This window comes from Engystomops pustulosus, chromosome 3, assembly GCF_040894005.1.
Source record: "Engystomops pustulosus chromosome 3, aEngPut4.maternal, whole genome shotgun sequence".
In the NCBI taxonomy this organism is placed as follows: Eukaryota; Metazoa; Chordata; class Amphibia; order Anura; family Leptodactylidae; genus Engystomops; species Engystomops pustulosus.
This window is the reverse complement of record NC_092413.1, coordinates 170,234,934-170,259,027: the sequence shown is the minus strand read 5'-3', so window position 1 is coordinate 170,259,027 and position 24,094 is coordinate 170,234,934. Positions and strand designations below refer to the sequence as shown.

At 39.7% G+C, this 24,094-nt stretch overlaps 1 protein-coding gene across 13 annotated transcripts in view; it reads right to left on the bottom strand.

Moving 5' to 3' along the window:
• The window catches only part of PLCH1 (phospholipase C eta 1), a 183,549-nt gene that overhangs the window by 7,219 nt on the left and 152,236 nt on the right, over positions 1 to 24,094 (bottom strand). For 5 of the 13 annotated variants that reach the window (XM_072142959.1, XM_072142960.1, XM_072142963.1 and 2 more), the window contains 12 exons: positions 22,303 to 22,368; positions 22,120 to 22,202; positions 17,344 to 17,424; positions 13,313 to 13,410; positions 9,507 to 9,536; positions 7,652 to 7,831; positions 6,665 to 6,772; positions 4,705 to 4,829; positions 4,530 to 4,614; positions 3,201 to 3,347; positions 810 to 889; positions 265 to 324 (listed from right to left, as the gene is read on the bottom strand). In XM_072142959.1, coding sequence (XP_071999060.1) covers positions 265 to 324; positions 810 to 889; positions 3,201 to 3,347; positions 4,530 to 4,614; positions 4,705 to 4,829; positions 6,665 to 6,772; positions 7,652 to 7,831; positions 9,507 to 9,536; positions 13,313 to 13,410; positions 17,344 to 17,424; positions 22,120 to 22,202; positions 22,303 to 22,368 — 1,143 coding nt within the window. The remainder of the gene's footprint in view (positions 1 to 264; positions 325 to 809; positions 890 to 3,200; positions 3,348 to 4,529; positions 4,615 to 4,704; positions 4,830 to 6,664; positions 6,773 to 7,651; positions 7,832 to 9,506; positions 9,537 to 13,312; positions 13,411 to 17,343; positions 17,425 to 22,119; positions 22,203 to 22,302; positions 22,369 to 24,094) is intronic. The other 8 variants (XM_072142964.1, XM_072142962.1, XM_072142968.1 and 5 more) reach the window with 6 other exon arrangements.

Here is a 24,094-nt window from a genome sequence, read left to right as displayed (position 1 = left end):
ATGGAAGGTATCTATTAAGTGCAAGCCTGACAAACCCATGCATGACCAGTGATACACCACGGCTATACATATACTTTCGTAGTAGTAATCACACAGGTTTATAAAACGTATGAATTTTATGCATACAATAAGTATTGTATGCATGCTGCAGCCACAAGCACACTATTCTTAGTAGGTCCATGCTTGAAAGGGGATTTATGCTCAATGATACATTACTTTGTCATGCGACAGGTAATTGGCACTCAGCAAGTATCATGGGTCTACCTTTGTGGCTCCTAGAAAGTGCAATATAGTATAACTGGGATTGAGGATTAAAGGACTCCACTGAAATGGAAAGAGAAATACAAATTTGAGCTCCTGTAATAAAAATGTATGTCAGCAGGCATATACTTTAAGCACCAATGAATGGAAATCCAAAGCAGAACAGATTCAGCATTTCTCTGCAAAAAAAAAAAAAAAATTACATTCCACCCCTGCTAGATAGTTACATTCATCTGAAATTAATCATTGGAGAGCGGCTAATAACATGGAAAAAAACAGTATTAAAATTCTAACCACAGTTAATGAACAAAATATCTGTGCAGTCTGCAGTAAAGCCGGTCTGCATTGCAATAAGAAAAGCCTTTCATTAGCTGGGGTGAAATGCTATCCCACTCACACTGGTTAAAGCGGAGCTTCAACATGACTTTCCGGGAATATTTTAGAAAGTAATTGCTGTCGATCAAGTCTGCGGAACTGAAGATATTTATGCAAACTGCAAGACATTGCTGACCCGGCTAGGCTTGTATATGAGGCATAACACTTCTTACCTTCCCATATATCTCATTGATTGTGACATGGACAAATATGGAGGCTTCTGTCAATCCTTCCAAATAAACATGTCGGTATCCTGGCAGATGAAAATCAGAATAATAGCATCGTCAAAGAGTGACCACAACAATTGTCACTGTGGTAATTCACTAGATTGGCAGTTGACCTCTTACGGACGTCAATAAGAAGATAGCAGTCTGATTGATTTGGTTTGAGGTCTTTTCATCGGATTCAAATTTAATAACATTGTACAATTGTCCTACTCAATATCAAACAATGACAACCAAACAATGAATACAACTTTAATTTGTTGAATTAATAGAAGTTTCTTGTTATAGTTCACATCACATGCGATACTTCAAGGAAAGCATTATGTAATCCTTCACATTTCCAAAGAACAATAAAAAATACTTGGTGCAGAGGGCAAGGATAGTCTGTGCACTGTAGCGGGAACTCTTTTAACCACTTATACCTCTTGATCCTATAGCAGACTGCCAAAATAACCCTCTGGAAAAGACATTGATCGGTTAGTTTGGATTTGGCAGCTATTTGAGTAAAACGTGTTTCGTGATTTTTGCTAAGGGGATGGGAAAAAATGTGAGGAGATAAAAGCAAAGTTTGATGCTGTTTATTGGGACACTTTGTCATCTATGACCACAGTTAGATAAATGTGGGAGAACATCCGTTTTTGAAGAGGAGCGACCAGGACGCCCGGCAAACGTGGTTACTGAGGAAATCATTCAAAAAGTACATGACATGATGCTCGCTGATCAATGAACAAAAGTGCACGAAGTAGCAGAGACCGTAGGTGTGTCGACCAGAGTGGCAAATAATATTTTACATGATAAGTTGGCGATGAAAAAATTGTCGGCCCGATGGGTGCCGCGATTGCTCACAGTGGACAACAAGCGGATGCGGCTGTTAACTTCGAAACAGTTTTGAGCAATTTAAGCAAGATTCGAAGGAGTTTTTGCGCCAAGTTGTATTCGTTGATGAAACCTGGATTCATCGTTACACACCAGAAACTAAGCAACAATCAAAACAATGGAAACGATGATTTTTTGGGATGTGAACGCCGTCATCCTCATGGAATTTTTAGAAAAAGGAAGAACGATCACTGGAGAATACTACAATGAGTTATTGGACCGCTTCGACAAAAAATTGAAGGAGACACAGCCACATTTGGCGAACAAGAAGGTGCTGTTTCACCATGATAACGCATCAGCACATTCATCCGGAGTTGTCAACACCTAACTGCATGAATTGCATTAAGAATTGCTGCCTCAACCCCGTTGAGGTGGCTCCCTGCGACTTTTTCTTGTTCCCTAACATGAAGAAATGGCTCAAGGGGAAAAAATTTAGCTCAAACTAGTAAGTCATTGCCAAAACAGAAGCGTTTTTTGGAGAGTTTGACAAATCCTATTTTTGGAGGGGTTAAAATGGCTGGAGAAGTGTCTTTCTAAAAGGGGACTATGTTGAAAAATAAAAAAAAATTTCTAACACAGGTACTTATTGAATCGCCATCGTAAATGGTCCAAAGAGGCGAAACCTCTCCAGGGGAAATCATAAAACTCAGAATACAACATGTTCCTTTAATAGTGGGCATGTTAGTGGACAGACCATGAAGATGTATTCACATGGAAGTGGCTCCACAACTACCCAGCAAAAGAAAAAAAAAATCACAAACTTGAAAATTACTTTAAAAAACCCCAAAAAACATAATCTTTCAATGTTAAAGGGGTTTTCCCACGAGCAGAAGTAGGTCCTAACTTGCTGATCAGTGGAGGTATCAGTCATGAGACCCCCACAGATCATGAAAATAAGGAATACGATGGGGTCCCATATATCTCCATCGGACCTCTTGTCGCTCTGTCAGACTAATGGAGCAGACTAATGGCCATGCACGACAGCTCCGTATCCAGTGGATAAGGCCTAACTTCGTTCGTGGGAAAACCCCTTGAAGGATTTACTCTGGATTTATTGAGCAGATAAGAATATAATACAGTAATCACATAACTTAAGTGTTAAACGTATAGCAGTGATGAACAGCACAGTCTACACAGTGGCATATTGTGATGTCAATGTTTACTGCCTGCGGCAGCTATCTTCTTTGTCGTTTTGTAAAAGTGGGGCGGTTTGGGAAAGGGGAAAAAAATGTTAATAAAAATATCCGATTTAAAAACATGGAAGACACGTACAGCACATTATATATGTTTCTTTTCTGGATCATTCTGCTTCGAACTGAACTGCTCTTTTGGTGAATAGAAGGGAAAAAATATTCAAGACATATTCCCCTACACATGCCAAATGCATACAAAGGGGATCTATAAATGCTTATTAGGTACAGGTATCAGAGAGATTCAGAAACTATGAACACTGATTGATCATACCAGGCATTAGACTGCTGAAGGCCACTGTCCTCTGTCCAACAAAATCCCGTCCAATTGGATCATGATCCCATACTAAAAACCGGACAAGTGCAATTTCTGGCATGTGGACAGTAAAGGTTAGGGTCTCCTCCCAGACTGGATTAAAACCTGAAATATACAATGGGAATTATCTATACAACAAATGTTGATACCAGAGATCAGTTCCTTATAACCTGAATAAATCTACATGCAAAAGTCGACATTTGGATTTAAGTCATGTGGACAGACGTTCACCAGCATCACGGCATAGCATACAGTTCTATATTGTCTCCTATTCTATTGGAAACATGGAGGTTGAAAACTGCAACAATTGTGTGTGTTCTCTTCCATTCTATATTTACATGATAATAGAAAAGGATTCCAGGACTTCCGCATTTCTAGACCAAGAAATACACAAATAATATATGAGACTTTATAGTCAAGTGCTAGTCAGGCATAAAGCAGCTGGACTCAGGTATGATGAAACATATTAATATCAAGCTTTAAACCATTGCTGCATAAAACACATATATTATCTTGTTATCCTTAATGAATGGGGAGGCAGTGTGCTGTACCTAATGTCTTCATCTGAAAATGACATTTAGTAATTTTGTCTAACAAGGATGGAAATCTGAAGTATTTCAAAAACAGCTGCAAAAAGACTACAAAAACCTCATTACCTCTCCCTTAGCGGCTTGGTAATTTTTTTTTTCGCTGAGATATCCTCATAATAAGCCATCAATATCAGAACACTGTGGGATCTGACATCTAGCACTGTGATGCCATGTCCAGGTACATGACTAGAAGAAGCAGGGTCCCATAGCAGACTTCTGTAAAGGGCCCCCCTATATACGTATTTGTACACTCATATATACGCATACATACAGTACCATTTACACCCCTGCAGCATTTTCACAGAAATACAGAATCTACTCATCACATGTGCACACACATATTGTATACACATCATCATATACAAACATACAGCATATATGCAGTATATTCATGTCACATACCCCAGATTCTGGGGCCCTCTGATAATGCGGGCCCCCATAGCAGCTGCTGTGAAGAAGTCCCTACAATCCTTCAATCCTCCGATTATGGGAATGTCAGGGGACAGACCACCAGAGCTCTGATATTGATTACCTATTCTGAAGATGGGTCATCAATATAAAAATCTTAGAAAGGCATAAACGGATGGGGTTCTCTCGGGTATGGACGCCGAATTTCCACTTCTCTTTCTATCTCTCTTATCTTTCTCTGCACATGCCGTAAATAATAAGGATTATAATACTAAAAGTATTCACTGACCATTGTCATCAACCACACGGGTTTGTTCTTTGCAGCAATCTGCAGGTAGACCGATAATTTCCACTTCCACAAAGGGGTCAATGATCTGGAGAAGCATAACATGGTAAGAGAGCTGGATACATTCACAGCGGTTGGTGTCATATTACATATATATACCTGAATAGTTATGGCTTACCTCTCCTCTGTCACCAAGCATGGAATCTGGAGGTTTTGGAAGCTGTTGGCCACTAATAACTTTTAGGATAAGTTGCTTTTTAGGGCTGGCTGGCATAGGGTCACTGGAGAATGGATTAAAAACACCTAAAGAGTGAAAAATACACCATTTATTGGATCTACCACTAAAATTTTACAGTAGTTTTAAGACTGTAAGCTAAACACAACCTCATCACTTTGTGATAAGACTATACACTACATGACTGCTCTGGTAATTGTTTCTATACCGATAGCTCTTTGAAGATGATATCTCCTCCTTAAGGCAACGCTGCTGTCAGAGGCAGATGGAATTCTCTTCCATCAGGGAATACGTAATGTCTCCTGAAGACAGAGGCAGGTAAACCTGATACTCACAAATCCCTAGGCATGTCCACCGAGATGTTTCTTGCAGCAGTTTCATGTATAAATGTTAATCTTTGCATGTGCTGGTGTTACTCATAGCTACCTATTAGATCTTACAGCTTAAAGGTTCTACAGGTAACACTTTTCTTTGCATTAGTCCTAGATCTTATGTCTGTAAAAAGGATGCAGTGAATACATGTAAGCTCAATTGTCTTTTGAATTCATACTATTTTGGATCTACTTTTTAAAATCTCAAGAAATTGAATCTCTTAAATCCTTACTAAGTAGTTTTTTTTATCAATCATCATTTTCTATCAGCCATAACGCGTGAATATTTATTTCCATGCCAATATAGCACAATGATTCACTTTTATGAACACTTTCTAGGGAAGGGGGTGGAAACACAAAAAAATTGCTCATTGGCATTTGCCATGTGACATAAATAAAATGGAAACTGTCATCCATTGGTCCTTACAATTACAAAAATAACACAATTATAGAATTTTTTAAGTTTAACTTTCTGTAAAATAAAAATAAAAACATTTTAAACATTTTGTGCAGGTAAAAAAAAAGAAAAGCATAAAACATGCAGCATATATTGCAGGGTATAATATGTCCTTTCTAGAAATCGCTCTTTTATGTGAAATCTCAACTATTTAGCTATATAAAATATCCTCCAAATTCATGTCAACATGAGCAGAGAAGAGTCATAGTTTTCATAATTTAGAAACTGCAGGGAAAGTGTCCCTTATTTTTGGTTCTATAGCACCTACAAACAAGCTTGGTGGCAAATTCAAGATAAAAATCTTGATAGGTTTGGGGTTCCGTGTGGTGCAGAACTGGAGATATAGATGCAAGCTGCAGATAAAAAGTCCGGTGTTTACTAGGACCAAGGTCAACATTCAATATATTATCATCAAATTACAATGAAAGATAAACTTGCTAATATAAAGTTGTAGGCAGATAACACAGGACAATAATGACAATAGGTGATAGGGACAGGTTAGCTTTTCATCCCTACGTCCGCCGAAAAATTAATTCATGATTTTTATATTTAATTTTCTAATGCATGGGCCCCAGTTATAATAAGCTACGTAATCTTCAACCATAAATCATCATGGAGAAAATGGATATATTAAATATAAATAGATTATTGTAACATTCTTTTTTAAGAGTAAAGTAAAGAAGGTTTAGACTAGTAGTTAATTATATAGGATGACATAAATGGTGCAGGTAATGCTTTTATTTCAGTAACATTGGTTTAATATGAGAACATCAATCATCAAATCAATTTTCTATTATTAAATACAGGTCTACATATGCAGTTACCAGTAATAAATTGCATGTAAAAAGCATTATAATTGACATTTGGCATTCACTCTGTCAGTAAATGAAATTATCTGTGCAGTCAGCTTTCATGGTGATACGCTGTCATGTCATGCAGGGAAATTCTGTCATGTGCCATGTCCCGGCACCATGAGATGCACAGGTCACCCCTATTACACGGAATTGAAATAACAGGAACAGGTGCTACGCAGGGTGTTTTTCTCTTGGATCTACCAATTAAAGTGGTTCCATACCTTTACACATCTGCTGAGGCTTAAGGACATATCCACAATTGCCATTCACCTTGAATTTTGCCCGATTTAATTCCATCATACGTCCTTCTGTCTGGTAGTTGAGTGCCACTTCAAACACAAAGAAAAGGATGGTAACCAACACACTCAGTACAACTACATCACAAGAGCTTCAATTTTGTGATATTAGCGTATGATGAGTAATATGAGTATGAACGAAAAATTATATTGTCTATGGATAGGTCACCTCTGGATAATTAGTAAGAATATATACAATATTGAAACTCACAGCAAATATACTACTTTCTGAATAGCACAAATGGTTTTAAAAGAGGGAAAGGTTTTCCAGAAGGAAAGTTAGGCCATTTCCACAGGATAATCTCCAAAGCTCTCACAGCTAGGAGGGGCTCTGGTGACGGACAACCCCCCCACCCCCATTCTCATCGGAGCTCTTCTACTTAATTTGAATAAAATTTGTTTGCCAAGAAAAGTGAAGGATATACATATCTAACCATGCTGTCAGGATCTACACAGCAGCCTTAGCAGTTAAAAACAAAGTGGAAATCTGCTGCTATATTTGCTTTAAAGCGTAACAAAAAATTTTAACATCTCTAATACTTTGCAGGAATATGTTTACTATTATTTTACTTATACACTATATTAATGAATGTTGCTTAAACTTGGATTTAAGTTTTCTTATTCATATTTTTTTACTGAGCAATAATAGGGAAAATCCATAATTAGTATGTACAGTAACATGCTCTGCCGGCATCTGCTGTTCCAGTACTCCTAAGGGAGTTATTGTAGAAAAACTAGGCTAACTAAAAATGTTATAAGGCTAATCCTAATATTTTCAATCAGTCAAAGCATTGAATGGAATACTATTTTTTTTTTAAATAAAAATATAAAAAAAATAATCAAAAAAGTATATTAGTAAAATAATAACAATCATATTCCCTACACAATATAAAACATTCTGGTAATACATACCCAACTGGATCCCGGCATTCCAGTAAGGTACAGGGTTAAAGTTACTGGAGTCTATCCTGTAAGCCGATGGATATATTCTGGTAAGCTGCTTCTGGTTGTACTGCATGAACTGTTCTGACTTCTGCTGAACCACTTGATGAGCTCTTGTCTCACTGAAAGACAGAACATTTCCTGAGGACCCTGCAATAAGACGGAAAATGGTGTCAATTCTGCTTTGAAGACAGGTATTTTCCTACATTTAAGCAACATTTTCTCCTCTAAGAGAAAACTGTAGATGGAAAACTGCAACAATTCATTCAGTAAAGGAAGGAAGGCGATAAAGCTACAATACCTATAGGTTAGTGACGGCGAACCTATGGCACGGGTGCCAGAGGTGGCACTTGGAGCCCTATCTGTGGGCACCCCAGGGCAAAGTTCAACAGAAAGGACTTAAATCTTCCTGCAGTCTCTAACAACTTGAGATGCTGCTCCCAACACTCTTTTTAAGGTGACACATCCTTGACTGATTGGAACTGCAGAAAGAGTTAGAAGGTGTGAACAGGGTCGGATTATCTTTGGAGGTCCCCTTGCTGGCCCCATGATTCTTCCTTTATTTTTGAGACCCTGGAGAGAAGCTACAATGATAGTCTGAATTTGCCCTTTTGCTTCCAGCTGTATTAGTGTCCTCCGGGGGCCAATATGATTGAATGTTGTGGAAGAACAAGGAGCAATAAGTTACTGTATAAATTGTCATGTTGGCACTTGATGGTAAATACATGGTTGTTGGTTGTAGTTTGGGCACTCGGTCTCTAAAGGTTCGCCATCACTGCTATAAGTTGATGACAGTGGTGAAGAGCTACACGTCAGGGTCACAGTCTACATAATTAAGTGTAGCTGCCTACATCTAGTCCAACTTTCAAAACCGTAAAAATAACATACCATATATACTGGAGTATAAGCTGAGTTTTTCAGCACAAAAAAATGTGCTGAAAAACTCAAACTCTGCTTATACACAAGTCAAAAAAAAAAAGTTAAAACTCACCTCAGGGCGCCTCCTGCAGGTCTTTTCTTCTTCTGTCGGAAGCAGGTCCGTGCGCAGCGAGCACACAACTATGATGTCAGCCGCTGCTGACATCATAGTGTGCGCCGGCCGGGTCTGTGCAGGGTCCTGTCGCTGAAGCAAGTAGAGGACCTGCCCGGGGCGTCGGAAAGGTGAGTACTTTGTTTATTTTATTTTGTGCTGGGAAAACTGGGGGCTGGCTAGCTATATACTACACTGGGATGGTCATAAACTACACAAGGCTGCCTATAAACTAAAGGGGCTGGCATTATACTACATGGGGGCTGGCTATGTACTACACGGTGCTGTCTATGTACTAAAGAGGGCTGGCTGGCATTATAATACACAGGGTTCGTTACATACTTAAGGGGGCTGGCTGGCTATTTACTAAAGGGGGCTGGCTATATACTAAAGAGGGATGCCTGGCTATATAGCAAACGGTGATGGCTGGTAAGATATTACAGGGAGCTGGCTATATACTACAGGGGGCTGCTTATATACTACAGGTATACTCAGGTTATACTTATGTCAGCTTATACTCAAGTATATACGGATTTTAGTATGAAATCTGAATACCAAGTGTATGGTGAAAAGGTAAAATGGCATGTTAACGGTTGCCTAGCTTGCAGGACTAGGTGAGTTTTCTTTATAGTGGTTTGTGTTCAATATGAAAAATATATAGTTATAATTCCCTACTATTATTCACTGTCACAAACATTCAATCTTACATTGTGCTTCTCTACCCAGGATACAGCAAACGCGAGTGAGATATACATTTGCTACAAGCCTTTTAAGTGGAAGCTTTCACTTGCTTACAAAGATAAGCTTCATTGTTTGGATCCATGTCTGCAAAACATGCAATTATGATAAAAGCTTAAATCGCCAACCACAACAACAGTAAAGCTTCTTCTGTTTCCATTGAAAAGACTTAAATCAATCTACAGAAATGTAAATATAATAATGAAATGGAGCAGCCAATCTCAGTAGGACAGAATGCAAAGACAAGCAGAGCTGACCTTTCCAGCTAAACTATACTGAGCAAATAATCATATACACAGAAGGAAAATCAGGCTGCTGTTATAAATAAGTTCATAGTGAACTCTCTGTAAAAATCGAAATATCAACTGTGCCCCTTGTACCGGAGGTGTTCACCAATGTGCCAAATGCTAAAAAGCTTCCATTACAGAGCTTGTTCCATGCACCTCTTTACATAAACCTCTACGCAGAGCTTTACTCACTTTAACAATTTTCTACATGCATTCGAATCACAGATATGGTTATTATTATAATGTTAGGGATGGTGATGGACTGTCACTCGGAGTAGGTAGTGTGCTCAAGTAGGATAACCCATCCATACAAGTCTCATAATATTAAAGAAGATTTGGAACTCCATGTTGAATGCAATACAGAAAAATTGGTAATTGGTGAAAAGCTATTTTCTGTCTCCATCACTTCACTTCAGCTGTCAGCTCCTCTTTACTTTCCCAGTACTTCCCTGCAATCCATGTCCAGTGAAGGTCTTGGATAGACCAAAACATTACATTTCTATATTTTTGGATTGCTTTTTACTAATTAAGTGTCTTCTTTAATGTTATGTACAAGACCCCAATACCTGCAGTAGGTCACTTACTTTTTTTCCTAAAATTTTTTTTTTAATAAAATCAACATTTATCTGCTGTACACAGGAGTCAAGACTGGAGCTCTAGCAAAACTGTGTGCTTCATTCCAGTTTATTCATTACCATTTGGCTCCCCCATCAACCAACACTGACTAACATATTTTCCCCAATGCCACTACACATATAGAAGTTTGGAGGGCCTACTGCTCGTGAATGTCATGACCATTCTCTGTCCCTATTTTATATTTCCTTCAGATAGTCCAAGTTAAACCTGGTTATTCAAGACCCTTATGGCTGTTTTTAGACAACTGTAGTCAATACATGAATCCAGGACCTTGCAGTATCCTGTTTCACTGGCTGACCACAATACTGAAGAGGGGTCTCTATACATCACAGTAATGCTATGTATGGAATACCTGCCTTTCCACTATAATTATTAGTTGGGAGCTGTTATTTTTCAGGGGGAAGACTCCTGGCATCATATGCTCCCTTCCTCTGCACTGTAGTCAGCCCATGAAACAGACCACTGCATGGTCAATGGATCATAGATTAACCACGGTCATCTTAAACTACCTATAAAGGGAACCTACCACCACGGATCTACCTTTTAAGGTAGATAGGGTGGTAGGTGCATCTATGAGACGTGAGGATAGCCTCTCTAAGGGCTAATCCTCAAGTCCCCGCAATCTTTTACTAACTTTTAATTCCCTAATATATAAATTTTCTAAAGAGGCTACTGGGACGTGGAATAGCCAGAGCTGAGGCTACACGGCACAGATACTCCACGCCCCAGTAGCCTGTTTAATCCTCCTACCAGATGTCTTCGTCGCGCAGCTATTCATCCACGAAACCTGCCGTATGAGCATGCGCAGAACAGTGGGCCGGCGGCGGTGCGATCACTGCTCCGACGCCTGCATGCGCAGAAGGCAGGTTTCGCGGAGGAGGGCGCGCAGCTATGAGGAGCTGCAAGCTTAAGATTTCTGGTAGGAGGATCAAAGAGGCCACCACGCCGTGTAGATGCATGTCCCATAGATGCACCTACCACCCGATCTACCTTTATAGGTAGATCTGTGGTGGTAGGTTCCCTTTACATTTTTTTTTGCCTGAACACAGCTCTTTTTCTTTATGAATGTTGTACCTGTCAATGTTATAACCAATCAGTTTACTATTACAATGCAAGGCGTGGTGATTTCTTCTCCTTATGTGTACAAAGAAGCAGCTAATAAAATAAATGAATGACTATATACAACCAATAATTGGGAAAAAATTATCAGAAAAGAAATGAAATGGGAAATAGAAGCTGCACTCTGATAGGATGCCATGGGCAACTAGAACAGTTCTGCTCTCAGACATGTCTGATAAATCTCCCCAAATATTCCTATCATTAAAGAAGAATTATCATTAAAAATGGGAGGATTATCTCCCAGCACAGAGCTTACACATTTATGAGCCACTACAGCGAAACAGACATTTCTCTAGCAGAATGTCACTTTTCTTCTCTTTGAGAAAGACATGTTTCCAGTATTATAAACATTTCCCAAAACATAGGAATCAGTAGGGCAGATCCTCTGTCATACTCTTTACTTCTTATTTTTTGGTGTTACAATTCGATTTCTGTTGTAAGTCAAGTGTTTTCTTTCCAAAACTGAATTTATTTATGTAGTTCTTTAATTGAATGGGGGAGATTTTAGAGAGTTTTCAGGTGTAACAAATGAATCGCTGTGTCTGACGCTGGATGATTAATATGGTGCATGTTCTATCTTTGTCCCGTGCACATGTGTGCTTACCATACTGCGGAAGGGAAAATTTGCGGCCAGATGTACGTCCCCACAACGTCCATGTGAAAGGGCCAGTGGTCTAAACCCTTCAATAAATGTGCCGCAATTGCAAATTACTCCTATATTCTGGCGGACAGATTGATAATGATATCTCCCCCAATGTGTCTTCAGAAAATGACCTATTTGTACATCATATTTTTATGTTAGCATTATTTTTATTTTTTTACTTGACCATATCAATAGCAACATTTTTAAAAAGATGCTAAATCCTACAGTTTTCTCTAAGGCCACTAATTATATAAACATTCTGGTCTACAGTCACTTCTTTATCAGCAGAACTGGATTGCAATGTCCAGTTTTGGCTTTCAAATATACAGACCGCATCCGGACCACTTTCAACAATCCACTGCCCCCTCTGCTGCAAATCATATCTCTAAATGTTGTTAATGGCAGCTCAGCTCTAGCAAAATGGCTGCTCCCTTAAAAAGGTACAGATTAAAAAATATATCAGGAGTAAAAAGATTTGAAAGAAAATTAATATTTTCACAATCTTATTTTAATGGGTAACATAAAATATGAGGAATACATTCTCTTTAACACCCAAGTGTCCTTCAACAAGATCATATCTATGAAATAAGTGTAGATCTCTCCCTATAAAAAATACAAGTGAGGGAATCATTTACCTCAAGAAGGAGGCAATATGTGTATCTGATATATTTGTTAAAGGGGCTGTACCAAGCCTGAATGATATCCCCCTATCCACAGGAAAGGGGATACCAGGGTTATTGGTGGGAGTATGACTGCTAGGACACCCACCAATTACCAAACAGGGGTTCCGTTCTTACCAATTGATGGAGCAGCAGATCAAGCATGCATCCCGATGCAATTCATTCATTTCTGTGCTTGACTACTTAAGACATTCCATAGTATTGAAAGGAGTAGCTGGATGCCTCCTCCACCTCTAGTAATTATTGAGAAAAGGACCATCATACCAATGCTCGGTGGGGGTCCCAGCAGTCATCCCAATTTATCAGATTGTTATCCACTATTCTGTGTAAACTTGGTACAACCACTTCACCATATAATGACATGACCCCCTAAACATCTTCCCTAAAATCCCAAATGATTTCCACTACTGGGCCAAGCTTCACTTTACATATTCTCCATTCATTAGTTTAGATACATCTTATAGAAATTAGCAAATTTAGAATGAAATGGTACTTTACCATCATCCATTATATCCTGTGCCGACACAGAATTTGTATATACAACAAGATCTGAAAGAGCACGACATAATTTCATAGTCTTCCTCCGACGGCCCAATCTGCAATGTGAAAAAAAGAAAAGAATAATTGAGCAGAAATCTACAACAACACTTAACAAAACATACTAGATTGTTTCCAATAACCCTATATATTAACTGGTTTGTTCAGTATCAAGCTGCCCCCATATATGGTAATAAAATGGATAGAATTATAAAAATATCAAAAATATGTTTAAATATGCTTAGGGAGAAAGTATTGTAGATGGTAGATGTGGTGGAAATGGATTTATAAAAAACTAAAATTTTTCCCTAAACCAATCCAGGTTCTGTATAAAGATTAGAGGTGAATAGACGCAAACTTTCCATTCAGGTTCTGGGTGTTTTCCATGCAACCATTGTCGGATTGGCAGCCGAAAAGCCACTGGCCAACTATCCATGGCTGTCAGTGGCCAGGGGTATACCCAGCCATGGGTTCTTTCATAAACAGCAACACATCTGAGCATGGTTTGTATTGATCTAAAATAGTGGTAGCATTGCTACTACCCTGTTTCCCCTAAAATAAGACATCCCCCGAAAATAAGACCTAGTACAATTTTGTTCAGGGTAAGAAATATAAGGCCTCCCCTGAAAATAAGACCTAGCGGCAGTCATTGCAGCAGTTCCGCCCAAGCCGTTACATTACTATTAGGAAATCCTTATAGATGCTGCAGAAGGATGTAACATGGGGAAGAATTCATAGAATTAAATCACTGACTGCTGTGCTGCAAATGTGATCCCAGCAGCTACCAGGATAAGAAGGGTTCATTTATGGAAAGGGAAAGTGAGACGGGGGCCAATGAATCTAATAGAAATGGAGTCACAAGAAATACAGCATGAAATTTAGAGTTTGGAGAGTCATAAGGATGTTAGAGAAGTTGATTTTTTGTTCAATGATAAATGTAAATTCTTGATCATGGAAAAATAAGACATCCCCTGAAAATAAGACCTAGCGCCTCTTTAGGAGCAAAAATTAATATAAGACACTGTCTTATTTTCGGGGAAACAGGGTAGGTGCTCCATGAGAAACAAATGTGATCTAAAAACACAGTGTGACTCTGGGCCAAAAGTGACCCGTTTAGTATTGTTCTGTACTGTAATGTGCTAGATAGCCCCATTATGAGTACTAAAATATGTGGGGTTGTGGGGAAGGGGCTATAAGCGAGGCGTTTATTCTCACACTCAAATTAGTTTAGAGTGATATAGAATGTGGTCAGTAGCGTAGTCTTCTAGTTGTAGTTCAGGCGCTTATTATAGCCTCTATCATAATTCATGTGGATAGTGTAACATAAAGCCCTAATCCAATGGCCACAAATGGTCCATATCTTTTGTGAAAAATGGCTTGTATAGATAGTGCAACTCAGCTGTATCTTAATATAAGAATGGAGCTAACTTGCAATACCTGCACAAACCTTTGTCATGTGTGGTGCTGTTTTTGGAAAAAAGCTGCCATGTATTTCATCCTCATGACATCCTGGAAATGTCTGCTAGTGTGGGAGGAGGTAATGATTAATGTTTCTGCCACTAATCCTTGGATCTGATCTTAGTAACAATGCAATGCAAGTCCTAGTTTCAGGTAGACCCGTTATACAGCCATATAATAGTTGGAACAAAAGTTCATTCAAAATGAAATATGCACGCCTTCCTCGCCCACCCAGAATTTGGATTTTTGCTTGCACACTGCATTTCTATTCATTTTTATACAAAGGAAACAAGAATTGTCCTGAGCTCCTCAAATTTGAAATACAAAATACCACAAACTGATTAAAATGGGCGAGTTTGTCAATGCAAGGTCAGTTATCTCGATCTAAATGATTCATTTTCTTAGTAGCCAAGAGGGAAGAGTTTAGGGAAAAACTTCTTTTTACATCTGGGACTGTAATTATGTAGGTCAGTAGAATACCTGGAATTACTTCAGCTCTGAGGTGACAATGTGTGAGGGAAATTATATTCATGTGGAAGTATAGCTGAGAATATATGACAGACTGTGCAGTTTAACATCCTTTAGAAAAAGTAGAAGCAGTTCATATTGTCTTAAAGTCTAGGTGCAGAATATTCCCTAATAAGTCATATATGCATCTGAATTGTTTTAGAAAAATGTTGCAGTCCAAACATTTATTGACCTAACTATATATATATAGTCTTATGAGTGTCCATTAAGACCCAGAATTTTTTTAAATTAAAAATAGTATCCAAGTTATTAGAGGATTGGGTCATTCCCTGCCTACTAACCATAAAAAGTTTTTTTAAACAAAAAAAATATACAAAACCAGGTATCATGACATGTATAAACCCACTGAGCTTATAAACCCTCCACCACAGCAGATCCCAAAGTCCTGTGCACTGTGGTTATTGACTGGCTATAGCTACGTTTAATGTAACATGTCATTGCTTCAGCAACGTAAACCTCCCAAGGAGGCCATGAAACTTGGTGCTACATTGGTTTATACTTGTCATTTTATATTGTAAGCAGCTTAAAAAAAAACCCTGCTGTGTCGCATTAAAATTTACAGATTTTATCTAAGGGGTGTGAATAGAAATTGATATACAGTAATTTTATTTACTACAATGTAGCATCTGGCCCTGGTTGTCATTTACCGCACTGCAATAACATTGTATGCAAAAGGAAACTTTTCTCATCCCCTATTCTACTTTTAGGCTTCAGCTTAAAGTGCAACTAAACCTTCAACAAAATGCTATAAATGATTAACGCAGATGATAATAGTAGTGCTTGTAATACACTTTATTAGGAAATCTGTTTCTGTGCCCTTCCTTTTCCTCTGCCTTTCTACCACCAGGATCAAGGATTGTAAACCAAGCACATTGACATGCTGGTGTGTGACCCCTCAATCAAGTTATGCTCTTCTTTAAAGGGGTGTTCTCGTCTGGGCATTCACATTCAGTTTGATTAATCTTCCATATATAAACATTTCTTTAATTAATTGTAATAAAAAAAAAATGTTCCTGTGTGAAGATAATTTCTCATAAATATAGTCATTTCGTCCCTTAGAAATTAGATCAGCTTCCTCGGATACGGCCACCTCTGCTGGATGGATTTCACAAATAAACAAAAAGTTTTTGTATATGAAATGTCCATGAGTTACTGCAGGTCCTACAGGCGTCCTGTGGTAATGATCGCTGAATCCAGGAGGTCAGACAGGACTCAATAGCGCATGTCTGGCCGCCGCTGCCCAAATGTTATGTGGTCGTAACCGAGGAAGCCATCTCGTTTCAAAGGGACAACATGGCTATATTCATGGGAAATTATCTTCACACAGGAACATTTTTTTTAATAACATCCAATTGAAGAAATGTTTATATATGGAAGATAGTTGAAACTGAATGTGAATGCCCAGACGAGAATACCCCTTTAAGCTTCCTATGTCCGTGTTTTTAAGAAAAAAAGGTTTTAAAATTATACAAATTAGCCTGGAAATTGCAGCCTCGCATGCTCATTTGAATAATTCTAAAAGCCTGTTTTTACAAAAACCAGGGCATAAGAAGCTTAAAAAAAAGAACGGCATGAGGCAAACACCAGTATGTCAGTGTTCTTAGTTTGTAACCCTTGATTCTGGTGGTAGATTTCCTTTAAGCAGTTTGTGTAAATCAGCTGTTCTGTCCTATATCCACTGACAGAGATAAAGGAACCTCATAGTTTCTAATAACCTAGCCCTTTAAGGACAGTATCTGGAAAGTCTAACCATCTCAAAGAGATGAATCATCAAGAGTAATATTCTAAGTGAAGAAGGAGTTAATCATTATTCTCCTTGTCTGTCCACTTCATACTGATGTCAGCTACACTGCTCACTGCAGGAGAAAGTCCAGAAAAAATACAGAGAGAAGCTACTTTTGCTTATTGAAATATATTGCAAAGTTTACTTTTATTTAGTTCAGTTGTATAGAAGCAAGAAGGACTATCTGATACATCCATGCAGCAACAAATATATACTCTCTTACCGGTAATGGGCGTTTTCAAAGTCCTCTTCTCCACCAATCCAAGCACAAGTAAGCAGGATGCCATAAGTAGCTTGGCTCCACCTATAGTAATCAGGAGGCAATGTATTCAATTTCCCTGCCTGCCCCATTCATTTCCAATATTTCTCATCAGCATAGAAAGAGTAACAGTACAGCTTATAGGAGCAGTTATAAAGGAATACAGAGACCAGAGCAGGACTGGTAGAAAATGATTGTTGCACATGCTATATGGATTTCATGCTCAGAGCCTACAATACAGAAGATGCCAGGCTGGTTCAGTGCAATACTGTGTAATCAATTCTCATTCTGTACAAGTCAAGAGAGCTGAGGAAGATAAATTAGAAGACCAGGGATGTATTGCATGTGGTCTGCGGCAGGCTTCAGGGTAACTGGTAATTTATATTATTGGTAAAAACCTAAACCGAAAAAGAAGGATTGAACTAGCCTGCTCGATGGAAAACGTGCCATGACTGGTATGAAATTGGAAAATAAGTTTTTACATTTTTCTGTATTTAAGAAAGTCAAAATAATCATCAATTCTATAGCAAACACTGCTATGTGGGAATTTACAAAAAAAATAACAAAAGGTTCCTTTTTTTTTAACTTAATATAGGTCAATGTGACATCATGTGACTGGAGTGTTGCAGTTTCATTTTAATATAATTTAAAGGACATCTACCAACGAGTGAAGGATCGTAAACCAAGCACACTTACATGCTGGTGTGTGCCCCCTCTGGCAGGAACTGTTCTTCTTTTAGCTTCTTATGATCTTGTCGTTACAAAAAAAAAAGCTTAAACAATTATGCAAATTAGCATGAGGGGTTCCGGGCTCCATAGCTGTTAATTGAGCCTGAAGCACCTCAGGCTCATTTGCTTGATTTTTAAAACCTTTTTTTTTGTAAAATCAAGAGCATGAGAAGCTAAAAGAAGATCATGTTTTGCCAATGGGGCCACACACCTGCATGTAAGTGTGCTTGGTTTACAATCTTTCATCCTGGTGGTAGATGTCCTTTAAAGTCATCTATATACAAAATCATTACAGGTAATGGTAATATACTGCTGTCTTGCCTTAGGTTCTTGCATTCATGTGAATGTTACTTGGACATGTACCACCTACCTAAACATTGTTTCATCCCAAATAATGTAATGACAGTGACCTCTTTCAGCAGGATAATGTGTATTTCTTGAATACACAGCAAAAATCTTTTAGAACTGGTTTAGGTAACGATAGTTTTTGAAATCTTAATCCGATCAGCAGGATGTGCTGGAAAAACAAGTTTGATTCTGTACCTCAAAACTTAAAGGACTTAAAGGATTTGTTTCTAATATCTTGGTGCTGATACCAAGGGACACCTATCGGGATATTGGGCTATTTATGCCTTTACAGGTCAGGTCAGAGCTAAGTTTAGGTTGCACAAGAGGCATGGACAAAATATTAGGTAGGTGGTTTTAATGCTACTGTTGTATGTGAGAAATGTAACATGTTGATGCTGATTTACCTGCCATTAATCCTTTCTATGTGCAGCAAATTAATGTGACCGGTGTGTAGATTAGTGAAAGACAAAGAAAAGACAAACACAAAGAGAGACATATTGGACAAGATGAAGGGGTTGGCTGCCAAAAATTTTTGTATGCATACCTGTGTCTGGATTGGTGGTGACAATAAAATGTATGCTGTATGAATATGCAATGGAGAAAGCCAGATCTACTTACCTCCCAATTTTATTACATTTGTGTATCATTTTTTTCAAATTAATTTAGCCAAGTTAAAAAAATATTTTAAAATAAAAGCATTAAATGAAACCTACCATAAGGAATCTTTCATCGGAAGTAGATCTGATGGTAGATTCCTTCTGCCTCCCTCTGCCCTAATCTGTAATTTATTAAACCTAGAACCTAACCTAACTTGTTAAAAATGTAATTTTAGTAATATGTAAATGAACTGCAGAGTCTACTGGGGTGTGTACTTACCTTCGCTCCCAGTGCCCAGCCAGGCTAGTACACGCCCCAGTAGCCTCTGCAGTTAATTTACATATTACTAAAATAACGTTTTTGACAAGTTAGGTTAGGTTCCATAGCGCAGTTTGCAGTGTTTTTAGTAAATGTGGCCCAATTTGTGCACATGGCCTATCAGTACTGATATAACATTACATATGCAATTACTGGAAGTGGGAGCGATTGCTTATCCCCCCTTCTCTCGTGCACTTGGGATTACGTCAACAGCGTGGCCTCTGCTGTAGTTACACAGGGCAATCAGCAGAGAATGCTTAAGGCTATATGTACACGAACATATGCCCGCTGGTCTGTGGGCGGGCATATGTTCACCGCAATGGAGAGGAGGAGGGGTCATCCCCTACCCTCACCACAGCGATGTATGGGGCACGCGCAGTAGCACGGGAAAAGATAGGACATGTCCTATCTTTTCCCTGTGTATGTAGCAGTACGGTGCCGCACGTGTGCTGAAACGGATCGCTCTGTGCGCCTTTTGCAGTCTGTGGGTGACGTATGTACGGACACAAGCTTTGGGCTTTACATTCGTGCCCCTGACGGTCCTGCGAGTGCAACCTCAGCATTTTTTCATCTGCTAATCAGTGTGATAAACTCTTTTGTATTCAGAGACATTCCACTAAAAGGGTAAGAAAAAGATTACAGAAAACAATGCCTGCAAGGTGTTTAACAGGTCTGCTGGATAATGTCATGTATAAAAAGAAGCATATATCCAAGAGGCAGGTATAGAAATATTATATAGACTCACAAAAAGTAGAATCAAATGCAGACATTTTTTCATGGTTCATGTAATTTTAAAGGTGGCCATAGATCTTAGACAGCTATTGATTGAACACTATTAGGACAGCTTCAAACTTGCAGAGTTCGGCACACGTACCAAAGGCCATGCAGTGCCCTGCTTCATGGACGGAACCCACTCATGGAGGTGGTATTAGGAGCACCATATTGATATATGATGCTCGGAGTTCCTGATTCCATAAAATGAAGTGCTGACACGGTAATCGTTACACTGTTGGCTCTGCTGCATATCGAGGAACCAGGAACTCCCCAGGATGCTGGGTATTCTCTGTGGGTCATGGCTAGAACTCAGCAAAGTGTGAAGCCACCCTGCACATGGTAAGATAAAATAGGATTCCGATTTCAAAATTTTATTCACTAGTACATCCAGGCCGTCAAAACTAATATTTTGCCTACAATGCCACAAGTTGAATGTAAAATATTTTGTAGTTTCTTTTGTTTTATCAGTATTTACTTTGACCTTTCAGTTTGTAGGTTTATGGTAGCTTCATGATCATATATTTGCAGATGCCTGAAACAGCAGGATGATTACAGAGTTACAGAAATCAACATAACAAGTGATATGAAATGATAGTAAAATATCTTGAAACAAATATACATCATAACCCACAAACTTACAATGTGCTCATGCTAACATGGTTAACAATTCCTCATATTTCATTTAATAAAATGTTATTTATTGCAAAAGGACAAAGACTCCCAAAATATCCATATGGACTTTAGTCTACATGTGTGATTAGTACAGCTTAATTGTAGGGATGATAATATTGTACCTCAAGAGCCCTCATGATTTGCTCATAATATGAGCTTTTATTCTTAAATACAACATTTGGCGATTGGTGGGTGGGCGATTTTTCACCTAGGGCCACATGAAAAACTGGTATGGTTTTAAAGTTTTTTTTCCTCAGATCAATAGCTCTTGGGATGTAAAACAACTTTGCCTATTATCTTTTTACCTATCTCCAGAAGTTTCTTTGCTATCCCCCTCAGATTATCTCAGTGCTGCAGTAGCTGTTTCCTCTGCCTGTGCTGACAAGCCCTGGAGTCTGTATTATAAACAAACTCTACGAACTCATGTGACGGAGCTCTCTCTCTCTCTTGGTGTATGTAGCATTGCTGGATGTGTTCAGGACCATGGATACAGATGTCTCCTACACAGATAAGCTATTAACCCTCAGTGCTCACACAACACAGGCCATACACTCCATGTAACTGATTTACTGATTTCTACCACTTATTACATGTTCCCTGCTCCTCCATGTGATGGAAGCTGCCAGGCTAGTCACCATATAAGTCCTGTATGTGCACTGTGCAGTGTTCAGTGGATTTACTTGTGGGAAACTAAATGGATTTAATGCTAAATTACTTTCAGAGAGAACACAAGGCATCATGGGATCTGTGGGCAAACTAACTGACCTCAGCTTGAGGGCATAGACTGACAGATATTAGTATCCGTCCACTTCACCTCTGATAAAAAAGATTTTTGTTAAACACTTTCATAATAGAAAATGCCATAACTTTGGAAAGAAAAGGGTGAGCAGCACAAATTAGGCATCATTCTTTTTGGTTTTAAAGGGGGAATAACATATAATAATTTAGTAAAATCCCTATAACTTTACAGTTACGCTTTAACTCAGTTCTACAGAATACCTATATACTGTATTTAGTATGTTACCTGTCCATACATAAAAAAACTGTAAATAAAACATTACAATAATTCATGAAAATATGTTGGAGCTAACTGCATCATTTTTCTGGGAAGTTCAAAGTTTTCAATGACCTCACGCAGGCCGATCAGAGATGGTTAGAGTGCCGTACAATGCCCAGGCCTGTACTGGACAGTCAGAAGTCTTTAGAATGAGAAGTATACATTGTTAAAGGTGTGCAAGCCAAGTGCTAACACAAGATCACAGTGATGCAAAGGATTCTGGGCACACTGCAATGAGCTCTGACCTGTTCATCTGCCCGGATTCTCTTGGTGAACAGTCTTCTTCATCATCTGTGCTGCAAGATTTTGATCTGGATTTTGAAGTTCTCTGTAGGATAAACAATGAATACATACATACATGAATGATCCATAGGAGGAGGTCTACTCAAAGTCTTTAATACACTGGCTTAGCCATAACACATCCTTACCTTATGTTTTCCAATGTTGCCCATGGATGATCTTTTCGATTTACCTCGATCTTTTGTGTCTGAATTCTAAACAAAAAACAGAATGTTATTAAGTTAAGCTTTCTCACAGACTTAGGCTGCATTCACACAAACGTGAGCGGGACATATGTATGGCCGCAAGCTTGTGGCCGTACATAAGTCCCTCATGGACAGCACATGTTGTGTGTTCCGCAGCCACAAAGAGATAGAACATGCTAAGGCACGGCAGTGCAGTAACTACTAAATATGCAGGGTTTCATGGGGGTCACATCGCGTCATTGGAACCACATCAGGTGAGTTGCATATAAGTTTAAAAACTGATTTTTTTTACATTGCAGCCATGGAAAGGAACCATTTAGGAATAAGGGCAATGCTATTTTATGAAGTAACATATATACTTGAGTATAAGCCGACCTGAGTATGAGCCGAGAACCCTAATTTTACCACCAAAAACTAGGAAAACCTATTGACTCGAATATAAGCCAAAGGAGGGAAATGCATTGGCCACAGCCTCCCAGTAAAAAGCCAGCAAGCCCCTAATAGAATATAGCCAGCTCCTAGTAGTATACAGGCAGCCAGCCCAATGTAGTATACAGCCAGCCTGCCCCCTGTAGTTTACAGCCAGCCTGCCCCCTGTAGTTTACAGCCAGCCTGCCCCCTGTAGTTTACAGCCAGCCTGCCCCCTGTAGTTTACAGCCAGCCTGCCCCCTGTAGTATACAGCCAGCCTGCCCCCTGTAGTATACAGCCAGCCTGCCCCCTGTAGTATACAGCCAGCCTGCCCCCTGTAGTATACAGCCAGCCTGCCCCCTGTAGTATACAGCCAGCCTGCCCCCTGTAGTATACAGCCAGCCTGCCCCCTGTAGTATACAGCCAGCCTGCCCCCTGTAGTATACAGCCAGCCTGCCCCCTGTAGTTTACAGCCAGCCTGCCCCCTGTAGTTTACAGCCAGCCTGCCCCCTGTAGTTTACAGCCAGCCTGCCCCCTGTAGTTTACAGCCAGCCTGCCCCCTGTAGTATACAGCCAGCCTGCCCCCTGTAGTATACAGCCAGCCTGCCCCCTGTAGTATACAGCCAGCCTGCCCCCTGTAGTATACAGCCAGCCTGCCCCCTGTAGTATACAGCCAGCCTGCCCCCTGTAGTATACAGCCAGCCTGCCCCCTGTAGTATACAGCCAGCCTGCCCCCTGTAGTATACAGCCAGCCTGCCCCCTGTAGTATACAGCCAGCCTGCCCCCTGTAGTATACAGCCAGCCTGCCCCCTGTAGTATACAGCCAGCCTGCCCCCTGTAGTATACAGCCAGCCTGCCCCCTGTAGTATACAGCCAGCCTGCCCCCTGTAGTATACAGCCAGCCTGCCCCCTGTAGTATACAGCCAGCCTGCCACCTGTAGTATACAGCCAGCCTGCCACCTGTAGTATACAGCCAGCCTGCCACCTGTAGTATACAGCCAGCCTGCCACCTGTAGTATACAGCCAGCCTGCCACCTGTAGTATACAGCCATCCCCGTGTAGTATACAGCCAGCCAGCACTTTAAAAACCCCAAAACTTATATACTCACCTTCCGGCACACCCGATGGTCAGCGCGGCTCCTCTTCTGTCTTTCCCGCGGCTTCTCTTCTGTCTTCGATCTTCTGTAACAGCCGGCAGGGCGCGGCCATGTTATCTCCCGGCAGGCGCATACTATGACACAGCCCCTGCTGACGTCATAGTATGCGCAGGCCAGAAGATAACATGGACGCGCCCTGCCAGCTGTTACAGAAGACCGAAGACAGAAG